This window comes from Mrakia frigida (genome assembly GCF_051309035.1).
Source record: "Mrakia frigida strain ATCC 22029 unplaced genomic scaffold BDY24scaffold_9, whole genome shotgun sequence".
Lineage (NCBI taxonomy): Eukaryota > Fungi > Basidiomycota > Tremellomycetes > Cystofilobasidiales > Mrakiaceae > Mrakia > Mrakia frigida.
Genome location: NW_027481272.1, coordinates 495,573 through 515,073, shown reverse-complemented (window position 1 = coordinate 515,073; position 19,501 = coordinate 495,573). Strand labels below are relative to the sequence as shown.

The 19,501-nt window shown below is 54.5% G+C and overlaps 7 protein-coding genes across 7 annotated transcripts; 3 read left to right on the top strand and 4 right to left on the bottom strand.

Annotated features, from left to right (window-relative positions):
- Positions 1-244: 244 nt before the first annotated feature.
- On the top strand, positions 245-2,007 carry BDY24DRAFT_413797 (uncharacterized protein; the record flags this gene model as incomplete). The annotated part of the gene is made up of 7 exons (XM_076643224.1): positions 245-279; positions 379-550; positions 640-908; positions 978-1,065; positions 1,149-1,295; positions 1,363-1,793; positions 1,905-2,007. 7 exons carry the CDS (start codon positions 245-247, stop codon positions 2,005-2,007), a joined length of 1,245 nt encoding a protein of 414 aa, XP_076498283.1.
- A 600-nt stretch (positions 2,008-2,607) lies between these two features.
- Positions 2,608-3,659, top strand: BDY24DRAFT_440065 (uncharacterized protein; the record flags this gene model as incomplete). Its single annotated transcript, XM_076644490.1, has 3 exons — positions 2,608-2,809; positions 2,903-3,030; positions 3,113-3,659. 3 exons carry the CDS (start codon positions 2,608-2,610, stop codon positions 3,617-3,619), a joined length of 837 nt encoding a protein of 278 aa, XP_076498282.1. The 3' UTR covers positions 3,620-3,659.
- Positions 3,660-3,880: 221 nt separating this feature from the next.
- Positions 3,881-7,428, bottom strand: BDY24DRAFT_383759 (SMI1/KNR4 family protein). Its single transcript, XM_076639715.1, has 4 exons — positions 7,085-7,428; positions 6,860-6,984; positions 5,675-6,478; positions 3,881-5,559 (listed from the first exon to the last, which is right to left on the bottom strand). Exons 1-4 carry the CDS (start codon positions 7,215-7,217, stop codon positions 4,213-4,215), a joined length of 2,409 nt encoding a protein of 802 aa, XP_076498281.1. The 5' UTR covers positions 7,218-7,428; the 3' UTR covers positions 3,881-4,212.
- Positions 7,429-7,863: 435 nt separating this feature from the next.
- Positions 7,864-10,446, bottom strand: BDY24DRAFT_383757 (PLP-dependent transferase). Its single transcript, XM_076639714.1, has 13 exons — positions 10,011-10,446; positions 9,830-9,905; positions 9,489-9,707; positions 9,293-9,416; positions 9,207-9,229; positions 9,102-9,144; positions 8,929-9,032; positions 8,848-8,861; positions 8,671-8,777; positions 8,490-8,565; positions 8,263-8,378; positions 8,153-8,186; positions 7,864-8,043 (listed from the first exon to the last, which is right to left on the bottom strand). Exons 1-13 carry the CDS (start codon positions 10,368-10,370, stop codon positions 7,951-7,953), a joined length of 1,389 nt encoding a protein of 462 aa, XP_076498280.1. The 5' UTR covers positions 10,371-10,446; the 3' UTR covers positions 7,864-7,950.
- A 70-nt stretch (positions 10,447-10,516) lies between these two features.
- BDY24DRAFT_283655 (TauD/TfdA dioxygenase family protein) lies at positions 10,517-13,035 on the bottom strand. The gene is made up of 12 exons (XM_076636989.1): positions 12,959-13,035; positions 12,568-12,885; positions 12,441-12,503; positions 12,114-12,363; positions 11,926-12,031; positions 11,759-11,862; positions 11,669-11,689; positions 11,508-11,579; positions 11,229-11,437; positions 11,022-11,149; positions 10,868-10,936; positions 10,517-10,784 (listed from the first exon to the last, which is right to left on the bottom strand). The coding sequence occupies exons 2-12, from the start codon at positions 12,647-12,649 to the stop codon at positions 10,620-10,622; spliced, it is 1,269 nt and encodes a 422-aa protein (XP_076498279.1). The 5' UTR covers positions 12,650-12,885; positions 12,959-13,035; the 3' UTR covers positions 10,517-10,619.
- Positions 13,036-13,983: 948 nt separating this feature from the next.
- Positions 13,984-16,731, bottom strand: BDY24DRAFT_383754 (armadillo-type protein). Its single transcript, XM_076639713.1, has 8 exons — positions 16,377-16,731; positions 16,171-16,265; positions 15,763-16,064; positions 15,176-15,647; positions 14,998-15,082; positions 14,783-14,925; positions 14,531-14,709; positions 13,984-14,457 (listed from the first exon to the last, which is right to left on the bottom strand). The coding sequence occupies exons 1-8, from the start codon at positions 16,526-16,528 to the stop codon at positions 14,110-14,112; spliced, it is 1,776 nt and encodes a 591-aa protein (XP_076498278.1). The 5' UTR covers positions 16,529-16,731; the 3' UTR covers positions 13,984-14,109.
- BDY24DRAFT_383753 (uncharacterized protein) lies at positions 16,712-19,170 on the top strand. Its single transcript, XM_076639712.1, has 6 exons — positions 16,712-17,145; positions 17,279-17,433; positions 17,595-17,845; positions 17,943-18,008; positions 18,084-18,909; positions 18,989-19,170. The coding sequence occupies exons 1-6, from the start codon at positions 16,750-16,752 to the stop codon at positions 19,101-19,103; spliced, it is 1,809 nt and encodes a 602-aa protein (XP_076498277.1). The 5' UTR covers positions 16,712-16,749; the 3' UTR covers positions 19,104-19,170.
- The last annotated feature ends 331 nt before the right edge of the window (positions 19,171-19,501 follow it).

Sequence of the window (19,501 nt, the reverse complement as noted above, 5' to 3'; positions counted from 1 at the left end):
CCTTTGGTTGCTCTCCTCCTCAAACCACGACTCCCATCCACCGAGACAACCTCCTTCTTCTCTCGTACAGTTACCCTACTCCCTTTACTCCATCAGTGAGATCCTACTTGCTCACTTCGATCCAAGAAGGACAGAACTCCACCGAAGTATTCCCTTTGAGCTCGACCACCGAGTCGTAGCCGCCTTCCTTCCTCCTCCTCCCTCTCCTTCCCTCCAAACACGTCGCTTCCCTCGCTCTCTCGACATGAACCAATCCCAGATCACTTCTCACTTCTCCAGGTGAGTTTCAAAAGCTTCAAGGATCGCTTCTCGATGGATGGGCGAGCTTCGAAGTTGAGCTCGAACCAAGCTGACCTCCCTTCCCTTCCCTTTGTCCAGGGCTGGTCCTCGTCCCTCTCTTCCTCACAAGGGTCCACCTTCTTCTACCAAGCCGAGTCTCAAGAGGAAACCTACTCCTGAAGTCATCAACTTGGTCTCAGACTCGGATTCGGACGACGATGTCGAGGAGGTGGTGCCAAAGAAGAGGAAGCTCGCTTCGGATCAGGATCAGGTTCGTTCCTTCCCCCACAAACATCTCTTCCAGAGAGCTAGTATTGTATAGCTGACCTCGTATATCTCTCTCCTACGCTCTCGAACCAGTTCCTCTCCCCTCGTCCCATCCTCGACCTCGTGCTCTCCCTCTACCCTTCCATCTCTCCCTCCTCCGACCTCTTCAAGTTCATCGATCTCGGACTGAGCAAGATCAAGGATACCGAGGAGCTTCTTCTTGTAGCCTTGAACAAAGGGGAGCTTCGCAGGAGGGTGGACAGGTTGGAGGATCTTCACAAGTGGGCTTCGAGGAAGGCTGAGAAGGAGGCTGTCAAGAAGGACGTCGTCGCTGGTGGGAACGGAGGACCGTCGTCAAAGCAGTGAGCAGACTACAAACTCTTGAGAAGTGGGGATCTGAGAGACGCTAACTCTTGTTGTGCTCTCGACAGGGTGATCTCGGGTTCGGTCAAGGAAGAACTGGGAGGAGAAGGAAGCGGGAAGGAGAGGTCGAGCCCATGGGCGTTCTCGTCGAGCAAGGTATGTCTTCCCCTCTCTCTCTCCCTTAAGATCATGTAGACGAGGAACTGACCATCGACATCGACCTTGTTGTCCTCTCTCAGATCGCACCATCACCACTTTCCTTCGTCCCACGAGCAGGAAAGGAACGAGCTGTTGACTCCTCCGACGATGAAGTCGAGCTCGTTGAAGACCCAGTTCCCGCTCGTACGCCAACCGCTGCATCTGTTACGCCTCTACGACGATTCCAGGTTCGTTCCCTTCGACATCATCTTCTTTCGTCACGAGCTCAAACTCAGGACTTTCTCTTCATTCCAGAGAACCCCGTCAACCCCTCCTCCCGCTCCCACTCCCACTCATCGCCAACCTGTCCCCACTCCGAGATCCATCCCTCGAATCTCTCCCTCCCAGCCTCTCACTCTCTCTCCTCAACCCAAACCCTCCTCCTCCTCCCACCACTCCCAAGACGAACGTGAGCCTCCACAACACGACCACACTCCTCCTCCCGCTCCTCCTCGTCGAACAGGACGCGTTCGAAAACTCCTCCATCAAAGCCTCGCCTACTCCAAATCGGGGATCAAGCTTCCTACGTCGAGACGAGTCGGTCGTCCAGACGACGATGGGGAGGTTGTGGTCAGATGTGCGTGGTGCTGCAAAAAGGTGGAGGTTTGCAGGGAGAGAATGTGTAAGGTCGGGGAGGAAGACGCGCCGGATGCGCTGGGGTGTAGGAAATGCAAGACGGTTTATTTGTGAGTGTTCTGGATTCGAAGAGTGCTTGGTAGGCTGGGAGGAGAAGGAAGGAAGGAGAGGGAGACTTGAGCTGACTCGTCCGTCTTTCGTTTTTGGTTTCGGACGAACAGGGCAGAGAGACAGGCTGGAAGATGCCATTATAATGCGCTGAAGGGTCTCGTTGAGATTTTGAAACCTCTTCGAGAGGCTCATGAGAGGAAGACGAGGAAGTGAGGAGGTAAGGGGGAGTTCGGTCGGACGCGTCGTCGGGCTCGAGCTGATCTTCCTCTCCTTTCTCCCAGACGTTCCTCCGTCGTTCCATTCGGCCTGCATAGGCCCCTGCTTTGCTTACACGCTTCATTCATGCTGTGAGTCGATTCTTGCCATCTCCACAGAGCTCACGTCGCGTCGCTGATCTCTTCCTTCTTCCCTTCGTCAGACTTCTTCGACGCGTCTCGTTCCGCTCCCCTCGAAGCTTCTAGTTCCACGACTCGTTCTTCGGCTCTCTACATAATTCTCTTCCCTCTTGGTCCATCTCCCGCTTTTTCGCCCTTTTCTTCCTCTACGCCCGTCTCCTCGCTTCCTTCTGTTACGATCTTGACGCCCGTTTCGTTTCGCCTTCGTTCTGTTTCTCGCTCCCTTCTTTCTTTTTAATGCAGCTCTTTCTCTTTGGCAGAACCTCGTCTCTCTCTAATGATTTCTCCTCTTCACCTCCGTCAAAACCCTACCGTCGTCAAGGAAGGGGGTCAGGCGCCTCTTCGATCTCAGCTTCTCCTCTCCTCCCATCTCCTTCTCCTTCAACCACCACCCCCTCTCTCTCTCTCTCGCACGAGAATGTCAGACGCTCCCAACACACTTCCTCCCTGGATCCTCAAGGGTCAACTCTGGACGTTCCCCCCTCTCTTTGGAAAGGGAAAGCTCGACCTTCCCGCTGGGACGTATCCTGAAGGAGATGAGCTTCACGTCTCCGATAAGGAGAAGTTTGCCGGAGGACTTGGGATGCTGATGCTGGTGAGGTATAGCGAGACGCCTGTGGGTGAGTTTGAGATGTGGAGGGGAGGCTTGATGAAGCAAGGAAGGAGTAGGAAGCTGAGCTCGTTCTTGTTTGCCTGCTCTTCTTTGTCCGAAGGTCCATACGACGAGCTCGTCTACATACCTGGAAACTTCACTAGTCCTTCCTTCCCCTCGTCGTCTAAGAGTCTTCGTTCCTTGAGGATCACAGGCATCTACGTCTCAACTCAGGCCTCCGTCGACGCTGTTCGTCTTCCCGTCCTCCTCTCGCTCTTCTTTTCTCCAGATTCCCTGGGCTTACTTTCGCGTGTTCACTCAATATCTACAGGGTCGTTTCAACTGGAACATCCCCAAACATCTCGCCCACTTCTCCTTCTCCTCTCCGTTCGGCTCAACCACTGCCTCTTCCTCACCAACCCTCGTCTCCGTCTCCCACTCTCCCTCTTCCTCTTCCCAACCCTTCTTCCAAGCCCTCCTCACCCCTTCAACCTACCTCACTCCCTTCAACATCCCTATCCGAACCGTCTTCGCAAGAGGAACAAGCCTGAACGGTTACTCTCCTCTCAACGATTTCGTGCAGCCTCCTCTCGTTCCTGCTCCTCCCGGAAGGAAAGAGGGAGAGTGGATGAGGTTCAGAGGGAAAATCGTTGGTGGGGTGAAAGGGTGTTGGATCGAGGGAAAGATGCCTGAGAAGGAGGGAGAGGAAGGGAAGGAGGGGAGGGATTTGGGAGATGGGAAGGCGACGACGCGAGGGAGCGAGGTTTGGAAGTTTGGGGCTTATTGCGAGGAGGTTACCTTAGTGTTTGGGGAGTCGGAGACTTTGATGTTGGATTAGGCCTTTGAGACAGATCGATGAATGGTCGTTTGAAGGGCAGTGGAACGACGGGGCAGTCCCGACCCGTCGCGTCGCGTCGTCGTCTCTCGTTTCCTTTCGACGAGGACTTTCTCCCCTGCCTGCATGTATTTAACTCCCGACGACCTTTTCCAGAGTTCTGGGGTTCTAGTACCAGACAGCAACGACGTATAGACCTTCGGATCACCTCTTTCTCGAGTGCAAGACGTCCGTCTCCCCGACTCCTTTCAGATCTCGTTCGTCTTTGTGTCGAAATAGAGCCTTCCGTACGTAGTGTAGAGTGTAAAGTGCAAGAGCGTTGTTTGAAAGAAGAAGAAAGTACGTTGTGAATGCGTGGGTATAGGAGGTCTGATGAAAAAAGGGAGAGAAAGAAGGAGGAGCAGGAGCAGAGAATTGAACAACGAACGACGAAGGAAGGGAAGTTCAAGTGAAAAAAGGAAAGGGTATGATCTGAGGACTGATAGTTCGCAAGGGAAGGGTTCTAAAGAAAGGAGAGTAAGAAGGTCCTTCGAAAGTTTGGAAAAGTCTAAGATGGAATCCGAGCGAGGGGGAGCGAAACAGTAGAGATAACGAGACTATGGCTTCTTCTCCTCCGCGTTGAGATCGATCTCCTCCTCGTCCCCAGCCTCAGCTCCTCCTCCGACGAGCCTGATGGTAGGTTGCGACTCGACGTCGAACGACTCGTCCGCTGCCTCCTCCGTGCTCGTCGAGGGCGATTCCGGGATGGCGACGACGGAGCCGAGAGAGGGAGGCGTAGCGAGGTTCGCAAACTGAGCGGTGATGAGCGGGGAGGAGAGAGGAGATTTGGCTTTTCCGAGGGGAGGAGGAGGGAGAAGGATGGTGGAAGAGGGAGGGTTGGCTGGCGACGAGGGAGCCGAGACGAAGGGAGGAGTTCCAGGGAGGGACATGGGAAGAGGGAGAGTGGTAGGCGAAGCAGCTCCTCCTGAGGTGGTGTTGGTTGCGAGAGGGCTAGGAGATCGTCCGTCCTGGGACCGTCGAGTGAGGAATCCGAAAGGAGACGCGGCTCGACGACCGGTTGGGCTGAGAGTTCCGTCGCCCTCTCCCTCTCCCGAGTTGCTTCCAAACTTCTCTCCTCGACCTCCTTCCAGATCGACGTCGACCATCCCGACCGAGATAGCCTCAACGGAGGCTTTGGATCCAGGCTCAGCGGGGAGCTTCTTCTCGAGCGACGAACGGTGATCCTCGACTTGATCGACGACGGCAGGACCCATGATCCATCCTCCTCGAAGCTTGTTCTCCTCAGCGACGGCGACGGCGGTGGAAGCGATAACGTCTGACCGAGTTGGGAGGTCGAGAGGAACGACCGGGTGGGAGGTGGTGGAGGAGGCGAGGAGGGAAGGGGATGGGAGTTGGTTGGCTCGATTCTTGACGGGAGTGGGAGAGAGGAGGTCCGGGTTGTTCATGAACGAAGCGGTGTTGGAGGTAGGAAGAGGAGAGACGAGTTGTCGATCCGAGTTCGACGATCCATCGTGGGAGGAAGGGAGTTGAGTGGAGACGAGGAGAGTAGGGTGATTCGGGGGTTCTTGAGGCGACGACCTTCCTTCCTCCTCAACGGCTCTGAGCTTCCCATTCGCAACCGCCGACCGACTTCCCAACCCTACAGGAGCGTGAATCTCTCCGTACCCAAGCCCAGAAGCCTCTGCCTCGTGCCCTCCCGATGCTTCTCCTCGACCTCCATCTCCTCCTCCGAGGACGTCGTCGTCGTCGTCCCTCCCGACGAGCAGACCAGCTTCGTCCCACAGACGAGCACTCCGATCGAACCAAGCCTCCATAACGTTCCAGCCTCGGTACTCTCCAGTCAACCGCATCCCACCAGATCGCTCTCCGTAGGCATCTCCTCCTCCATCGCCTCCGGAAGCGGAGTAGAAGTACCCTCCGTGGCCGATGTCGTCCTCCGATCCCTGATTGAGACGAAGGGCAGTATAGGTCAGCTTTCCGACCTCCTTGGGCTCCCGAATCGCAGCTCTATAGCTGAACCGAGCTCGCAAGCAAAGCAAGGAAGGCTTGAAGACTCACAGCACTGTCGTTTCCTCCTCCTTCGACCTCCCATCCTTCTCCCGACTCGAGCTCATCTGCAAACCCAGCCAACCACCTTCCCCACCCTCCATCACCCTCTCCTCTCCACAGTACACACTTCCTATCGAAATCCCGTCCAAAGACGATGACCTGACCCCATTCTCCTCCCGTCCCAGGATCCAAATCCACTCCGACGTAGTTCCCACTGCGATCCGAGATCAAAGGCAGCCAGCCGCGGTTGGCGTACGCTCTTTTGCACCACTTGGGAGGTAACGATCCCATCGTAGCTATGAGTCGAGGGTTGGATCCTGTAGAAGGATCTCGTTCGACGGCTCTCCAGAAGCTCCATTCTCGAAGGACCTCCTCCAAGGGAAGCAACGCGAGTCCGAAGAACATCCCGTCCGTGACTCCTCCGTCGAGATCTTGTCCGTCGTGGCAGAGGTAGGACTCTCGAACCGAAGCAGGGAGGGGCATGTTGAGTCGCAGTTCGAACTGGTTGAGCTCCTCGGGGATGGTAGGGAAGTTGAGGGACTCGACGAGCTCGGGGTAGGTGGGAGCGAGGAAGGTTTTGATCCGAGTCCAGGTGTGGGAGAGAGGAGGGTAGGCTGCGTGAGGATGAGGAGCGAGGGTCCGAGAGTGGTCGTGGTCGTTGACGAAGGAGGAGGAGTCGGTTCGACCGTAGGAAGGGAGAGCGGGGTTGGAGACGTGGTCGTAACCTGTGGAGGAGAGATCGTTGGCGGCTCGAGGAGGGTAGGAGTATTCGTCGTGGATTCGGCTCGGTCCAGGGGAGTCGGGTCGGCCGTGCTGAGAGGGCAGAATGACGAGGGAGAGAGGAAGGAGGGAAGAGAGAGAGCAGAGGTCAGTTTGGTCGATCGATTGGAGGTGAAGTTGACTGACTTCCTTAGCTCGTCCTTGGAAGGGCCTGTTTATGCGAGTCTCGAGCTCTCTTGATCTGGTAGACCCTTGAGCTCGCTCTCGACTCTATAGAAGCACCCTCACCCGGGCTAGACTATCTCTGCTTTCCCTCGTTTCAGAGCCATCGCTCGAACCCCTCTTCGTCCAAGCGACATCGCACCTCCTCCTCCTTCCCTTCCCTTCTCGCTCGCTCCTTCTCGAGCACTCCCTCCTTCCATTATTCCTCCTGTTCACATACACACGATCCATTGGCAGAGACCGTGAACTCACCAGGAAAGCGTTTGAAGGGAGAGCAGGACTGGCTGGCCTGCTGTCGTCGGGACCCAAGCTCCCACTCCTTCCGAGCGAGACGCGTGAAGGATCACTCAGTCCGTAAGGTCGGTCGTGGGTGGGGACTATAGAGAAGAGATTATGGATGAGAGGAAAGAGAATAGCGAGGTCAGCCTTTATAAGAAATCGAAGGCGGAAGAAGGGAGAGAAGGAGGCCGGACTAACGAGAGAAGGCATCGTCGGTGGTTCGCATGGCCTTCCCTCTAGATTTCTGTCGAGCATGAGCAGCGAGAGAAGGACCAGAGGAAGAGTTGGAAGAGGAGGTGAAGAGGGAAGTAAAGTTGTTGAAGAACGACATCTTGTTGAGGGGAGATGCAAGGTGAGAGGAGGGAAGGGGGAAGAGGGAAGGATGAAGGTCGAGATGGGAGGACGGTCCTGCAAGGGCTGCAACGCCAGTCGCGAAGGGATGTATAGACGAGAGAGTCGGTGTAGTAGGAGAGTTAACCGACTTGAGGGGAGAGGGGAAGAAAGGTGAGAGGGAGGGTGTCCTTCTCTCTCGAGATTCGGGATGGAGGTTGAATGTCAAACAGGCCCAAAGAGGAGCGAAGGTCAACGAGCGGGCGGAAGCAGATGATGATGATGCCGAGGAATTTTCGCCCTTCCAGATGTCACGATAAGGTATCAAGAAGAGACTAGACGCTCTCTCGTTGATATATAATCTTCGAAACTGTAAGGAAACGCGTCTCCTGGCGATTCCTGAACGAACTCTCCCAGCTCCGTCTCAAACGACGCTCTTCATCTCACGTTTTCACGAGATCAAGGGCTCGATTTGCGAGCAGCGGTTCTCGAGAGACGTGAAACACCCTACACAACACTCCAAGTGAACTCAAATGTTCATCGCTTCTCACAAGATCGCCCTCCCTCGTTCTCGGTTCACCGAGGATCTCTGTCGCCCTCTCCCTGACCTTATCGAATCTCCAGGTGCTGAGAGAGGAGAAATCTCGCGTTCTAATACAACCGCATCGTCTAGAATTCCAAGAAGACAACATCTACGACGTTTTCAGCCCCCCCCAGCACGAGGAACGTCCATCTCAGGCCGAATCCGTCGTCTCCTCCTCTGCGCGCTTCTGGAGCGAGTTCGAGATCTCCTGAATGACTTTGGCTCCGTGCTCGAAGTCGGTGATCTAAAAAGAGAGAGCGATGCAAAGAGGAGCGAGTCAGATCAAAGGGGCAAGGGGAAGTGAGCAGTCGAGACGAAATGAACGTCGACGCGTCGAGGAAAAAGGGACGTACATCGCAGAACACCTGAGCAGAACATCTCGCGAACCTGTGAACGAAGACGCAACCTTTTTCAGTGTTGTAGGTCGTGAAGAAGAGGGAGGGGAGTGGTAAAGGAGGCTCACCATCGCCCGTCATGGAAGCCGGCACCGACTCTGAAGTTGTGTTCGAACAGCAAGCCGTTGATGATTCCTCCTTGAGACTCGACATGCGGGAAATTGTCGGGAAAGTAGACGTTGACCTGGAAGGGGGAAATTCGAGAGCGAGGTCAGCTTGAGTGCTCATAAAGCGAACGGACTTGACGCGTCCCGTTCAACCTCGTTCGTTTTCCCTCCTTCGGCCGTTGACTGACCATGTTCGCCGTCAGTTCTCCCTTCTTGTTGTCCATGATTCCGGTGCCGAGGAGCTCAGCCATTCGAGCACCACCCCTGAGGAACCAAGGAAGGATGGTCAACGAGTGTGAGACGAAAAGAAAAAGAAACGTTGCAAAACCAGACGTAAAACTCAACGAGAGGAGAAAACCAGCAACTAACTTCAGCGCGAGATCGTGACAGTAAATCGTGATAGCCTGTTCGCCTCCAAGCCAATCTCGAAAGTCCATTGCTGGAGAGATAGAGAGGAACGGGCTGAAGTCGATTGTCTGGTGAACGGGAAGAGTTCGAGCATTAGCGACGCCAGAAGAAGCGATGTGGGGAGAAAAAGGTACTCACGCCGGTCCAGTCGACTGTGGAGTATGAACACGGGGTCAGCGGCGAGGGTTCGATGGGAGCAGGCAAGCAGATCGAACGAACACTGTTCAACGAACGTCCACTCCTTCGTCCTGGCGTACTTTGGGTAGTTTTTCGAATAGTAGAAGGCGGACGTTGGGAAGGATGACAAGATGAGATGCTGGTTCCTATCGAACAAAGGGATCCAAGTCAGTTGGCGACGAGGAAAGAAGAGAGGACGCAACTACGCGACGAACCGTTTCGGAACGAAGAACAAGGTCCCTCCTCGATGGCTCATCACTGCGACGGAGATGGGAGGTCAGCCCGAGATCCAGCAAGTAGAGTGTGAGAAGATAACTTACACCATTTGTGAGCGTTGCCGGCCCTGAAAGGAGAAAAAGAGGAAGTTGCATCGACGAGAACAAGAGACGGATGAAGAGAGACTCACCAGAAATCGCAATCGGCCGTTCCGAGATCAACAGGGAGCTGACCAAGCTCGTGAGCTCCATCTACCACACTCAGGATCCCCTCCTGCTTGTAGAAGGTGCAGATTTCACGCCAGGGCATAACGACTGAAAACAGGGAGAGAAGAGGAAGTCAACAACTCGAGTCGAACACGAGCGAGAGCTGAGGGAAAGACTTACCTCCAGGGATCGACGAGATAGCCTCTACTACTGAAAGCTTGATCTTCTTCCCAGTCTTCTCCTCGTCCTTCTTCACCTTCGCTACGGTATCCTTGACGAGCTGGACGATCTCGGCGTGAGTTGTTGGGAAGATCAGAGGAATCTCGAGGAGAGTGACGCCAGGGTTAACGTCGGCGATATGGGCTGCTGTGTTGAAGATGGCTCCGTACTGGGTAGTGACTGCAGTGGAAAGGAAGGTTTGACGAGACGAGGAGGGAGAAGAAGTGAAGAGAAACGCGACGTCAAGATCAGCCCACACCTTGGTCTCCAAAGTGTTCTCAGCTGCTTAGTTCTGGACCCACAAAGCAGAATGATATCCCCAGGCTGCCACTTGATGTTCCAGAGTACAGTGTTGATCGCATGAGTGGCGTTGGGAGCCTGCAGAAGCAAGGAAGCGACGAGGGAGAGAGCGGGCGGTCAGCTTCGAGCTCATCACTCTCTCTCCTTCGCTCCTCTGTGCTTCCTCCTTCCTCCTGAACTCACCACTACAACTTCGTCTACCGGAGCGTTCACTAGGCCAGCCAGTCTCTCCCTCACGAGTGCAAGCTCCTTCGCTGCCTCCAAAACGATGAATCTATCCGGGTTCTCCTCGATCCGATCAGAGCGCTCCCTCATCGCTTTGAGGACGGGCAAAGGCACAGATCCATAGCTTCCGTGGTTGAGGTTGACGTAGTTGGAAGAGAAGTTCCAGTACTGACGAAGGGACCGACCGAAGACGGGAGGAGGGAGGGAGGAGAGGTAGTCGGGAAGGGAGAAGGGGGAGGGAGGGGTGGTGTGAGGTTGAGCTTCGCTCGAAGGAACAACCGTCGAAGCCGAAGAGGAAGAGATCGGACCGCCGCCCATGTTACTCGAGGATGAGGATGAAAGAATCGAGGAGAGTTGAGAGGGATATCAAAAGGTCAAGCTGCGAATAAAAGGGTGAGTGTTGATGGAGAAAAGAAGGGAGGACGGAGGGCGCATGTAGTCCCTCTTTCGGTCTTGACCGTGAGTGTAAAAGCGGATTCAGATCTGAAGCAAAAACGGATGAAGGAGAGCACAGAGAAAGCATACAACGAGCTAAAGTTACAAAGCGTAGAGAGAAAGGGAAGAAGCCTAATCCTTGAAACCTCTCTCGACCACCTTCCCGTCGTCCTTCTTGACGACGGGCTTGATCCCGAATTCCTTCGCCCTCTCAGTCGCCCAATCCTTCGCCTTGACACCGTACTGAGCCTCGTAAGCCTCGACGGAGAGGGGTCGTTCGGCTTGAGGGGTTACTCGCTGTAAATAAGAAGGGAAACCAAGAAAACGAAGTCGGAATCGAGTTCACGACGCGTTCAGCATGCGAAAAAAGAGGGACGTACCACTCCGTGTCGTCGAGCGGGGTAAAAATCGAAGAGAGCTGAGTGAGTGACGATCCTGTTGTCCCAGAACTGAGAAGAAGAAACGGGGCGAAGGAAGGAAAGAAGGTCAGCCATCGCGCTGAAGGAGACGGGATCAAAGGTGAAGGAGACGTACAACGATCGTTCCCTCCTCCCAGTTCGCTCTCAGCTGGAAATCAGCGTTGACGACGAAACCCTTGTAGAGCAAAGCGAGGATGGCGTCGCTCTCTGGCTTCGGAACGCCAACGATTCTTCTCGTGAACCCTTGAGGAGAAAAAGTAGAGAAGACGCGTCCAGTCAGCTTCGTTCTGCGAGTGTACATACAGAAGGACCAAGGACTCACCAGGGTTGACGAAAATACTCTTGAGTCCAGTGACGGGATGAACTCGAACGACAGGGTGGATGCTCTCGACGGCTTCGCGTCGAACGTGGTTTCCAATCGCTTTGGCTCCGTTCGACTGAGCGACCCCAGAATGGACGGCGGAGAGGGTGGCGAGGTAGGCTTGGAAGGCGGGGGAGAAGGAGGAGTGAAGAGCGTATCCAGACGAGAAGCTGAGAACAAGAGGAAAGAAGACGCGTCAGTAAGAGTTGTTCGAAAAGAGGGAGGAACAAATTGACGCACATGGTGTCTCCACCCGTTTCAGGGACGGCAACGAGTCGAAGAGACGTAAGACCAGGAGGCTGGTGTTCGAACCTAAGCAGGGGAGTTTGAGGAGCGGCATCAGGACTGAGCTTTAGTTTCGAACTCGAGGCAAGAAGGGAGAGAGTTTTCGATCTACTCACGTCACGTCTGAATGGTAGAGCCTGTGAAAGAAGGAAAGATCGTTAATGCTCTGTAGGTCTGGATGGGAAGAGATGTCTCTCCAGACTTACTCTTCTTTGGCGAAGGCGGAGGTATCAGGTCGAGAGTTTGCGTCGGCGTAGACAAGGTGTACCTCTTCGCGTCCAGCCTCTCGGGGAATCGCAGTGGTAGGATGCTGAAAGAAGAAAGTAGAGGGTAAGCAAGAGCACAGAGAGAAGACGAGAAGAAAGGGACTCACCTTGTGCAGAGGACCGTAGTGTCGTCCGAATTCGAGTTGTTCGTCGAGGGTCAAGTCGTTCTGACCTCGCACGATGACGACTCCGACTTGAGCACCGAGGAGAGCACTGAGAAGGAAAGAAACCATGAAATTTCAGCTTTCTCGAAGCCTCAGAAGAAGAAGAAGCGCGGAAAGAAAGCGAAGCTCACAGATCGTCCTTCTCACCGTCGGTCAACTTCCTCAGATCAACACCTCGAACCTCAACTCCGAGAGCAGGCGTAACGAACTTGAAGCTAGAGGCTTTCTTTAAGAACAAGTTCTCCTTCTTCGATGCTCCGTCGAGTTGAGCCGGGAGGGAGGGAGCGGAGAGTCCTCGATCCTTAATCTCGAAGGGGACGAGAGCAGGCGTCGTGAAAATCGGGAAGGAAGGTTTTAGGTGGTTGTAAGGGTAGTGGGCATCTGCGAGAAGAAATAATACGACATCGGCGTCAGTCGAGGAAGACAAGCTGAAACTGAAGACGAGGAAAGAGACGAACCGTCGTCGAGCTCTTCACCATGGGCAGAGACGAGGGCGAGTGAACCGTAGGCTTGTGCGAGAGCTGAACGAAGAAAAGATATCAGCGAAGAGCCTAGAAAAGGAAAAGAGAGAAGTTTACAGCTCACAAGCATCAAAAACGTCCTGCTTCTTCTCGGGCTTTATCCAGGGGATGGAAGAGTCGGTAGCGGAGTGCGTCGCGATGGGCATGATTCGAAGAAGAGGAGGGAGGGTTAGGAAAGGGTTTGGGATTTTGAGGGGAGGTTGGAGTGGTAGTTGGGAGTCAGAAGAGAGAACTTTTGAGAGAGAACGAGCTAGATGAGGGAAGTGGAGGGCGGCAGCACGAGCGATGGGGAGCTTCTGAGGTGAGCTCTGGCGTGCTCCAGGTCTTCGGAGGTGTGCGGTGAGACGAGACGTATTCTCGGTTTCCGGAAGGAAAGTTCATTCTGCGAGAGATGGAAGAGTAGAGATGTCAGTAAGAACACAGAGGAAGAGGTAAATATAAGAGGGAAAGCTCACAGATTGTCAAGAAGGACTGGAGTCGCTCAAGTCCTGAGATGCTCAACCAACCTCTCCCTCACCGTCCACAGCTCCGAGGACGACTCTTCGTCTGAGCCGAGTAAGTCCGTAGGATAAAGGAAGATGGCCTCTTGCATCCCTGAGAGTCGAAGTTGTTCGATGGCTTGCCCACCTGCAGAAAAAAATCGAAGCAAAAGTCAGCTCGACACAAGAGAGCAAAATCGAGTCGACTCACGTCTAAAGGGAGACGGATCATCGACCATGTTTAGGCAAGCGATACAAGCTGCAGTTCTGATCTGAACTGAGGGGGCAGTCTGGAAGTCGGCCAAAGGAGAGAAGGAAGATCAGCGAAGGGAGAAGAAAGAGCGACGGAACGAGAGACTTACGACGGCGAGTTTCAACGAGCCCAAGAGGGATTCGTTGGCAACGACCCATCGTCGCAGCGATTCACTACCCGATAAAACACAGGCGAGAACATAAATGGCCTGAAGAAGGCCAACCGAAGAAGAAAAACCGGCGTCGGTTCTCGTCTCGACGCGTCGTCCTTTTCTTTCTCGTCGACACTCACCTGATAAACGACCTCCTCCTCTCCCGGCCCAAGCCCAGCTCTCAAGAGTCCAGTCTTTTCCTCGATGAGAGCTTCGAATCTCCGTTTCGTGAGACCGTGAATGACGAGATCTTCGACCTCCTGCTCGCTGCTGTCGGCGAGGAGGTTTCGAACGAGAGCGAGGGCTTGAGCTTGGACGCCGGTGGTCGATGATGAGGATAGCAAACTGGAAGGAGGAGGAGGGAGAGGGAGAGGTTAGCATCTTGCTCGCGGAGCTTTGAGTCGGCGAGGAGTTGAAAGAAGACGAACGACCAAAGAAGAGAGTAGGGAACGGCGTCGAGGATCCGAGCTTTGATGTCGGAAGGAGACCGGTAGGCGACATTCTGGGCGAAATATATTTGGTTCAGTAGGAGCAATAGGACATCGAAAAATGGGACTCGATGGGGAGGAACTGACCTTCAAAGCCCAAATCGCGTTCAACCTCAAATCATCCATCGTCCCCTCCTTTGAAAACTCCGCCAGAACCTCCAGCACTCCTCGTTCAATCAAGGCCTGTTCAAAAAACGTGTCCCTTCCCATCAGTATCTTCCTCCTCCTCCTCCTCTCAGAGCCAAACCCAACTCACCAGCTTCATCGGCGCAAACTCCAACACCAAATTGGCCAGCACCGCAACGACCCCACTCTTCACCTCCTCGCTCTCCTCCTCGTCCTTCACCATCTCAACCAACCTCTCCACCACCCCCTCCGCATCCACCAGGCTGCTCCTCAAGACGGAGACGCTCCTCGAGAGACCTCGAGCCAATTGGGCAGCTGCTGCTCGAACTCCGGAGGAAGTTGGGTGGGAGAGGGAGGCGAGGAGGATTGAGGGCAGGAGGTGTGGGATGATGGTGAGGAGTTGGGTTCGAAGGTGAGGGAGGTGGAGAGTTAGGGTTGAGAGGAGGAGGAGAGCACCCTAGGAAACGAAAGAAGAGAAAGGAAGGTCAGGGAAAACGACGAGGGAACGAAGCGCGAAAGGTTACACGAACCTCTCTCATCCTAGCTTTCCCGTCCAGATCTTCCTCCCCAAGATCCATCTCTAAATCCTCCTCCGTTCCTCGAGAGGTTCCGTCGCCCGAGGACTCCTCCAGAATCTCCTCGAGTCGTCGGACCACGTCGCCCTCGGACGCGACGGTTTGCAGGGGGAGGTCGTCGGCGATGAGGTAGGCTGGTGGAGAAAAAAGAAAGGAATCAGAAAGAGATCAGCTCCAGATCGGAGGTATGAAGCTGCGTGAGCTCACCCATGATGAAGCTAGCTCTGATCCTCTCCTCTCCTCGTTCGCCGAGCAGACGGGAAAGATCCTCCATCATTCCCAACCAGTCTTCGATGCGATCATCTGAGGTCGAAGAGCGTGAGCGAGTGGATTTGTAGATCGTTGCGAGTCTGGTAAAACGGGAGGTTGAAGTCAGATCGGATCGAGTTGAAGAGAAGAAGAGAGGGAGATGAGGGACGAACACTTCGACAGCGGCCAGTTGGACTCCCACGGCTCTGTTTCTTGCAAGGTCGCCGAGGTGAGTGAAAAGGGATGTCCCATCTAGTTCTGAAAAGAAGGAAAGAGACGCCAGAACCAAAAGGTCAGCTCGACTCTCGACTCTAACATTTCGACGCGTCCCGACCCAAACCGAAAACTCACCAACCATCCCTCTCAGCTCCCTCCCCACCCACTCCTCCTTCGCCAACACTCCCAAAAGACCCAAAGCTCCAATCTTGACCTTTGCATCTCCCGCTCCATTCCTCAACAAAGCCACGATCTTCACGAGCACGTCGTTCCCTCCTCCGCCCGACGACGGGAAGGAAAGCGGCGTTTCGCGTTGTTTCCCCTTCGAGATGGACGAAGGAAAGTGCGAAATCGATAGGCTGTGATGAAGGTGAGGGATGATGGGATGGGAGAAGGGGATGGTTGTTGAGGAGGTGGTGGAGAGGAAGGCTTGTCGATGAGCTGGAGTGTGGATGAGGGAAGCGAGGAGGTTCAAGACTGTTGGGAGGAGGGCTGAAGGATTGGAGGAAGCCGAGGCGGATCTGGGGTGGGAGGAAGAGGTAGGTGTCGAGGTTGGAGGTGGAGGTGGGGAGGGGATGAGGTTGAGGAGGAGGGTGAGGAGAGGGAGCTGGAAGATGGGAGAGAACGAGCAGGATGGAGGTAGGTCAGCTTGATTCGCCTCGAACTGTAACTAGAGGAGACCAACTCATATCCTAAGTACTGGTCATCGGAAAATTCCTCACCTCTAGCAGCTCCCCAATCTTCCTCCCAACCGTCTCCCTCGCGTCCATCTCCCTCGACCAAGTCTCCCTCCCTCGAGCTCCTCTCACAGGTCCGTCAACTCCAGTCCCCCATTTCCCTCTGTCGCAGAACTCCCCGATGAGCTTGACGACGTTGGCGAGGGTCTTAAGGATGATCTCGAGCTCCTTTTGCGGACCTGACGACGACGGGGAAGCTGAGAACGCGGCTTGTTGGAGTGCAAGGAGGAGGTTCGTGATGAGAGGGGTTGAGAGTAGATTTAGAAGAGCTGTGAGCTGCTGATCGGCTGTGAGAGCAAAGGGACGAGAAGGGAGAGGGAGGGCGTCAACGACGAGAAAGCAGAGGAGATGATCAAGTGAGGGAATGATGGGCAGTAGTGAGCGTTGACTGACCATGAGCGAGGGAACCGAGGATGATCGTTGCTTCTATCCTGAGTAGACGATTATCTTCTTTCTCATTCTCTGAAGGTCGACACAGGGAGACGAGACTGGAACGAAGCAGAAGAAGGCGAACGAGGTTAGCGAAAGGTGAGCTCGAGTCTTCCTTCCCTCCCTCTTCGTCCTCCTCCAAGCGTCGAACAGAGCAGCTCCGAACTCACAGATTAAGTAGCTCAGAATCCGATATAGCCTTGGCTTTCGCTCTAGGGTTTCCTACTACGACGTTCTTGAGGGATTTGAGAGCTGGGAGGGTGGGAGGAGAGGGAAGAGAGGCGAACGAGATGGAAGGGTAGAAGTCCGTCGAGACCGTCATTCAAGGGAGGCTTCAGAGGAGTTTGGCGCAGGACGAGGTGCTGAGGAGATTGAGATTGTTGGATTCGAAGTGTTGAAGGATCTGGAAGAATTTCTCGGGGAGATGCTGGTCGTTTGAAGTCAATCTCTCGGAGCATCAACCGAGCTCAACTTCTCCTTCGTTTCAGTCTCGCCTTCCTGCCCTCCGGCCGTCACATCAACTCCCCCTTGAATCCCCGAAACATGGACGTAGACACTCCCCCAGTAGCAGCTCAATTCCCTCTCCCATCTGTCCAAGCTCAGGGCTCGACACCCTCAACCTCGACCGTCAACTCCTCCTCCCAGCTCCCTCCTTCGACGAGCTCTCTCCTCTCGGACGCGTGTGTCTCCCTCTCCTCCCCTCACTTCCTCACCCTCCTCAAAGAATCAGGAATTCTCACCCTTCTCGATACCCTCCCAACTCCTACTCAAACGACCGAGATCACCTCCTCCATCAAGGCAGCTCTCGAGAAGCAGAAGTTCCGAGGAGAGATCGTTTCAAAGATCGGATTCGAGAAACACGAGAAGAGCTTGAAGGTCAAGCTGGTAGCTTTGGAGAAGGGAGTGAGACTGAATTGGAAGCATGGCTACGAGGATCAGGTGGGTGGATCTTCTTACGGTAGCGTCTGATCGAGACAAAGAGCGAGGGAGGGAGAAAGTTGGGCTGACCTCGACCTCCTCCTTCCTTCTTCTTTCTTTCTTCATCTCTTCTTCGTCCTTCATCTCTGAGTAGGAGCAAATCATGGTCAAGACCTGTAGGGAGATGGTCAGATGGTTGGGCGAGCTGTTCGTCTTCTGCATCGAACAGAGAGAGCAGCTCCTTCTCTGTCACAAATCGCTGGTTCTCATGCTTCAGACCGTCAAGACGATGGAGACCTGTGGGTCACGGTGAGTCTAGCTCTTCTTGTTCAGATTATGCGTGTGTAACTGTACAGTTCAAGTGGTCGAAGAGTTGTCAGAGCTCGAGGCGTTCACGCCAGAACCTACGTCGTCGCCTCTTTCGCTCCCCGACTTCGACTCACGCCGCTTCCCTTTCCTCTTTCCTCTAGAGCCTGGTTCGGTGGCATCGAAGTCAACTACGGGATCCCCCGTAATTCACCTCCAGGAACAGCAGCCGACGCACCAAAGCTGACCGCTTACTGGGCGGAGGACATCAACCACCTCATCGCCAAATTCCATCGAGACCTCCTCATCACGAGCATGCTGGAGCGGGATGGCGAGACGCTCAGGGCTATTCTCACGTACATCCAAGACGCTGGAGAGAAGTACTGCTTCAAGGATTTCATCCGAGCGGAAGGAGGTAAGCCGTTTTCTGATGTCGGGATCGATTCGACGCGACGCGGTTTGTTCGAGAATCGAAGTGCTGATCCAACTTTCGATTTCCTTGTTTTCTTCAGACGAGAGTGAAACCAACGCTAAGAGGGCCAAGTTCGACGATAGCTGGCATTCGGCTGAGATGAAGGGTAAGCTTCGTTTCGTCTCTTTTCTTTCCCTCCCTTCTCACCCGCTCATCCTCGTTCTTCGTTTCTCCTCTTCAGAGAAACTCCCCAAGCTCCGCCTCAACCTCCTCCGCTTCGAAACCATCTCCTTTCAAACCAAACCCACCCTTGTCCTCTACTCCACCCTCCTCGCCAAATCCTCAGCCCTCAAACCCGACCTCGACGCCATCGTTCTCGCCACCATCCGCCGGTACCTCACCAACTCCAACCTCCGCCTCAACCCAGACATCATCCAACTCGCCTTCAACATCTACTTCGAAACCGAGGACCTTCCCTCCATCCTCCGCCTCCTCCCTCGGATCGAACACGTCGAAAAAGTGTGGCAACGACCCGTCCTCGTCTCGGTCGTCACTCGTCTCGCAGCCATGTCCAACCCCGAAGGCAGGCTCGCTGCTCTTCCTATCCTGGAGGAGAAGCTCGAAGGAGCCGTGTATGGCGTCTTCGTCGAGATGCGCGAGGAGCTTCCAGGGTGGGAGGAAGCGTGCGAGCAAATAGAAAAGACCTTCAAACGGAACGGCTACCCTCTTCTCATTACAGAGGAGTACAAGAAGACCCATCCTGATCAGTACGAGGATCGTTGTCTCGAAATCGACGAAGCGACGGATTCGATGGGGTACTCATCCGAGGACGAGATGGACCGAGGGATTGGAGGAGGGAACCATGGGCCTTTGGATCCCAACGATTCGGACTACGCGGAGGAGATGGAGTCGAGGAGGCCTGATCTGGGTGGATGGTTGAGGAGTTGGATGGGGGTGTTGGAAGGGTGGGGGGATGAAGGGGAGAGGGAGGAGATCAGGAAGAGGGTGAGGGAGGACAAGGGAGCGTTCTTTGAGATTGATGAGGTTGCGCAGAGCTTTAATCGGAGGTGAGTGTTTGCGTTCTTCTTCCTTTCCGATTTGAGGAGATCTGACACTGACGAGGTTTTGTTGGGTCTGAGTGAATAGTTGCTCGAGTGGGTACAGCGAGGGGAAGAGCCTGAGTTATCTCGGAGAGGGGATTAAGGTGCTGTACGGGACGAGTTCGGAGGAGAGGAGGGTGAAAGCGGAGAAGTTCTACTAAGGAGGTTTGTAGTCTTGTCCTGCTGCAGATCTAACATGTCAGCTCCATCGATCTATGTGTGAAAGAACCGTCTCGTCGATCAAATCAACACCCCTCGACGCGTCTCCTCAAACCCAGCTCTTCTCTGCTCCCCTTTCTTCACCCACTCCCATTCTCCCCCCGAGCCTCCGTTCAACACTTCTTCCATCCGAAGTAGAGGGGAAGTCAGAGACACCTTAGATTTCAGAGCTGGGTGAAGAAAACCCCTACCAGAAGGAAGATTTGAGAAAGGGAGGGTCGGAGGAGGAGGGAGTGAATTCGAAGCTCAACTGTTTCTTCCTTCCAACCTTCAACCCTTCTCCTCCTCCCCTCTCTTCACTTTAAGCTCAGCTCAGGACTCGTTTGTCCTAGTAGCAGCT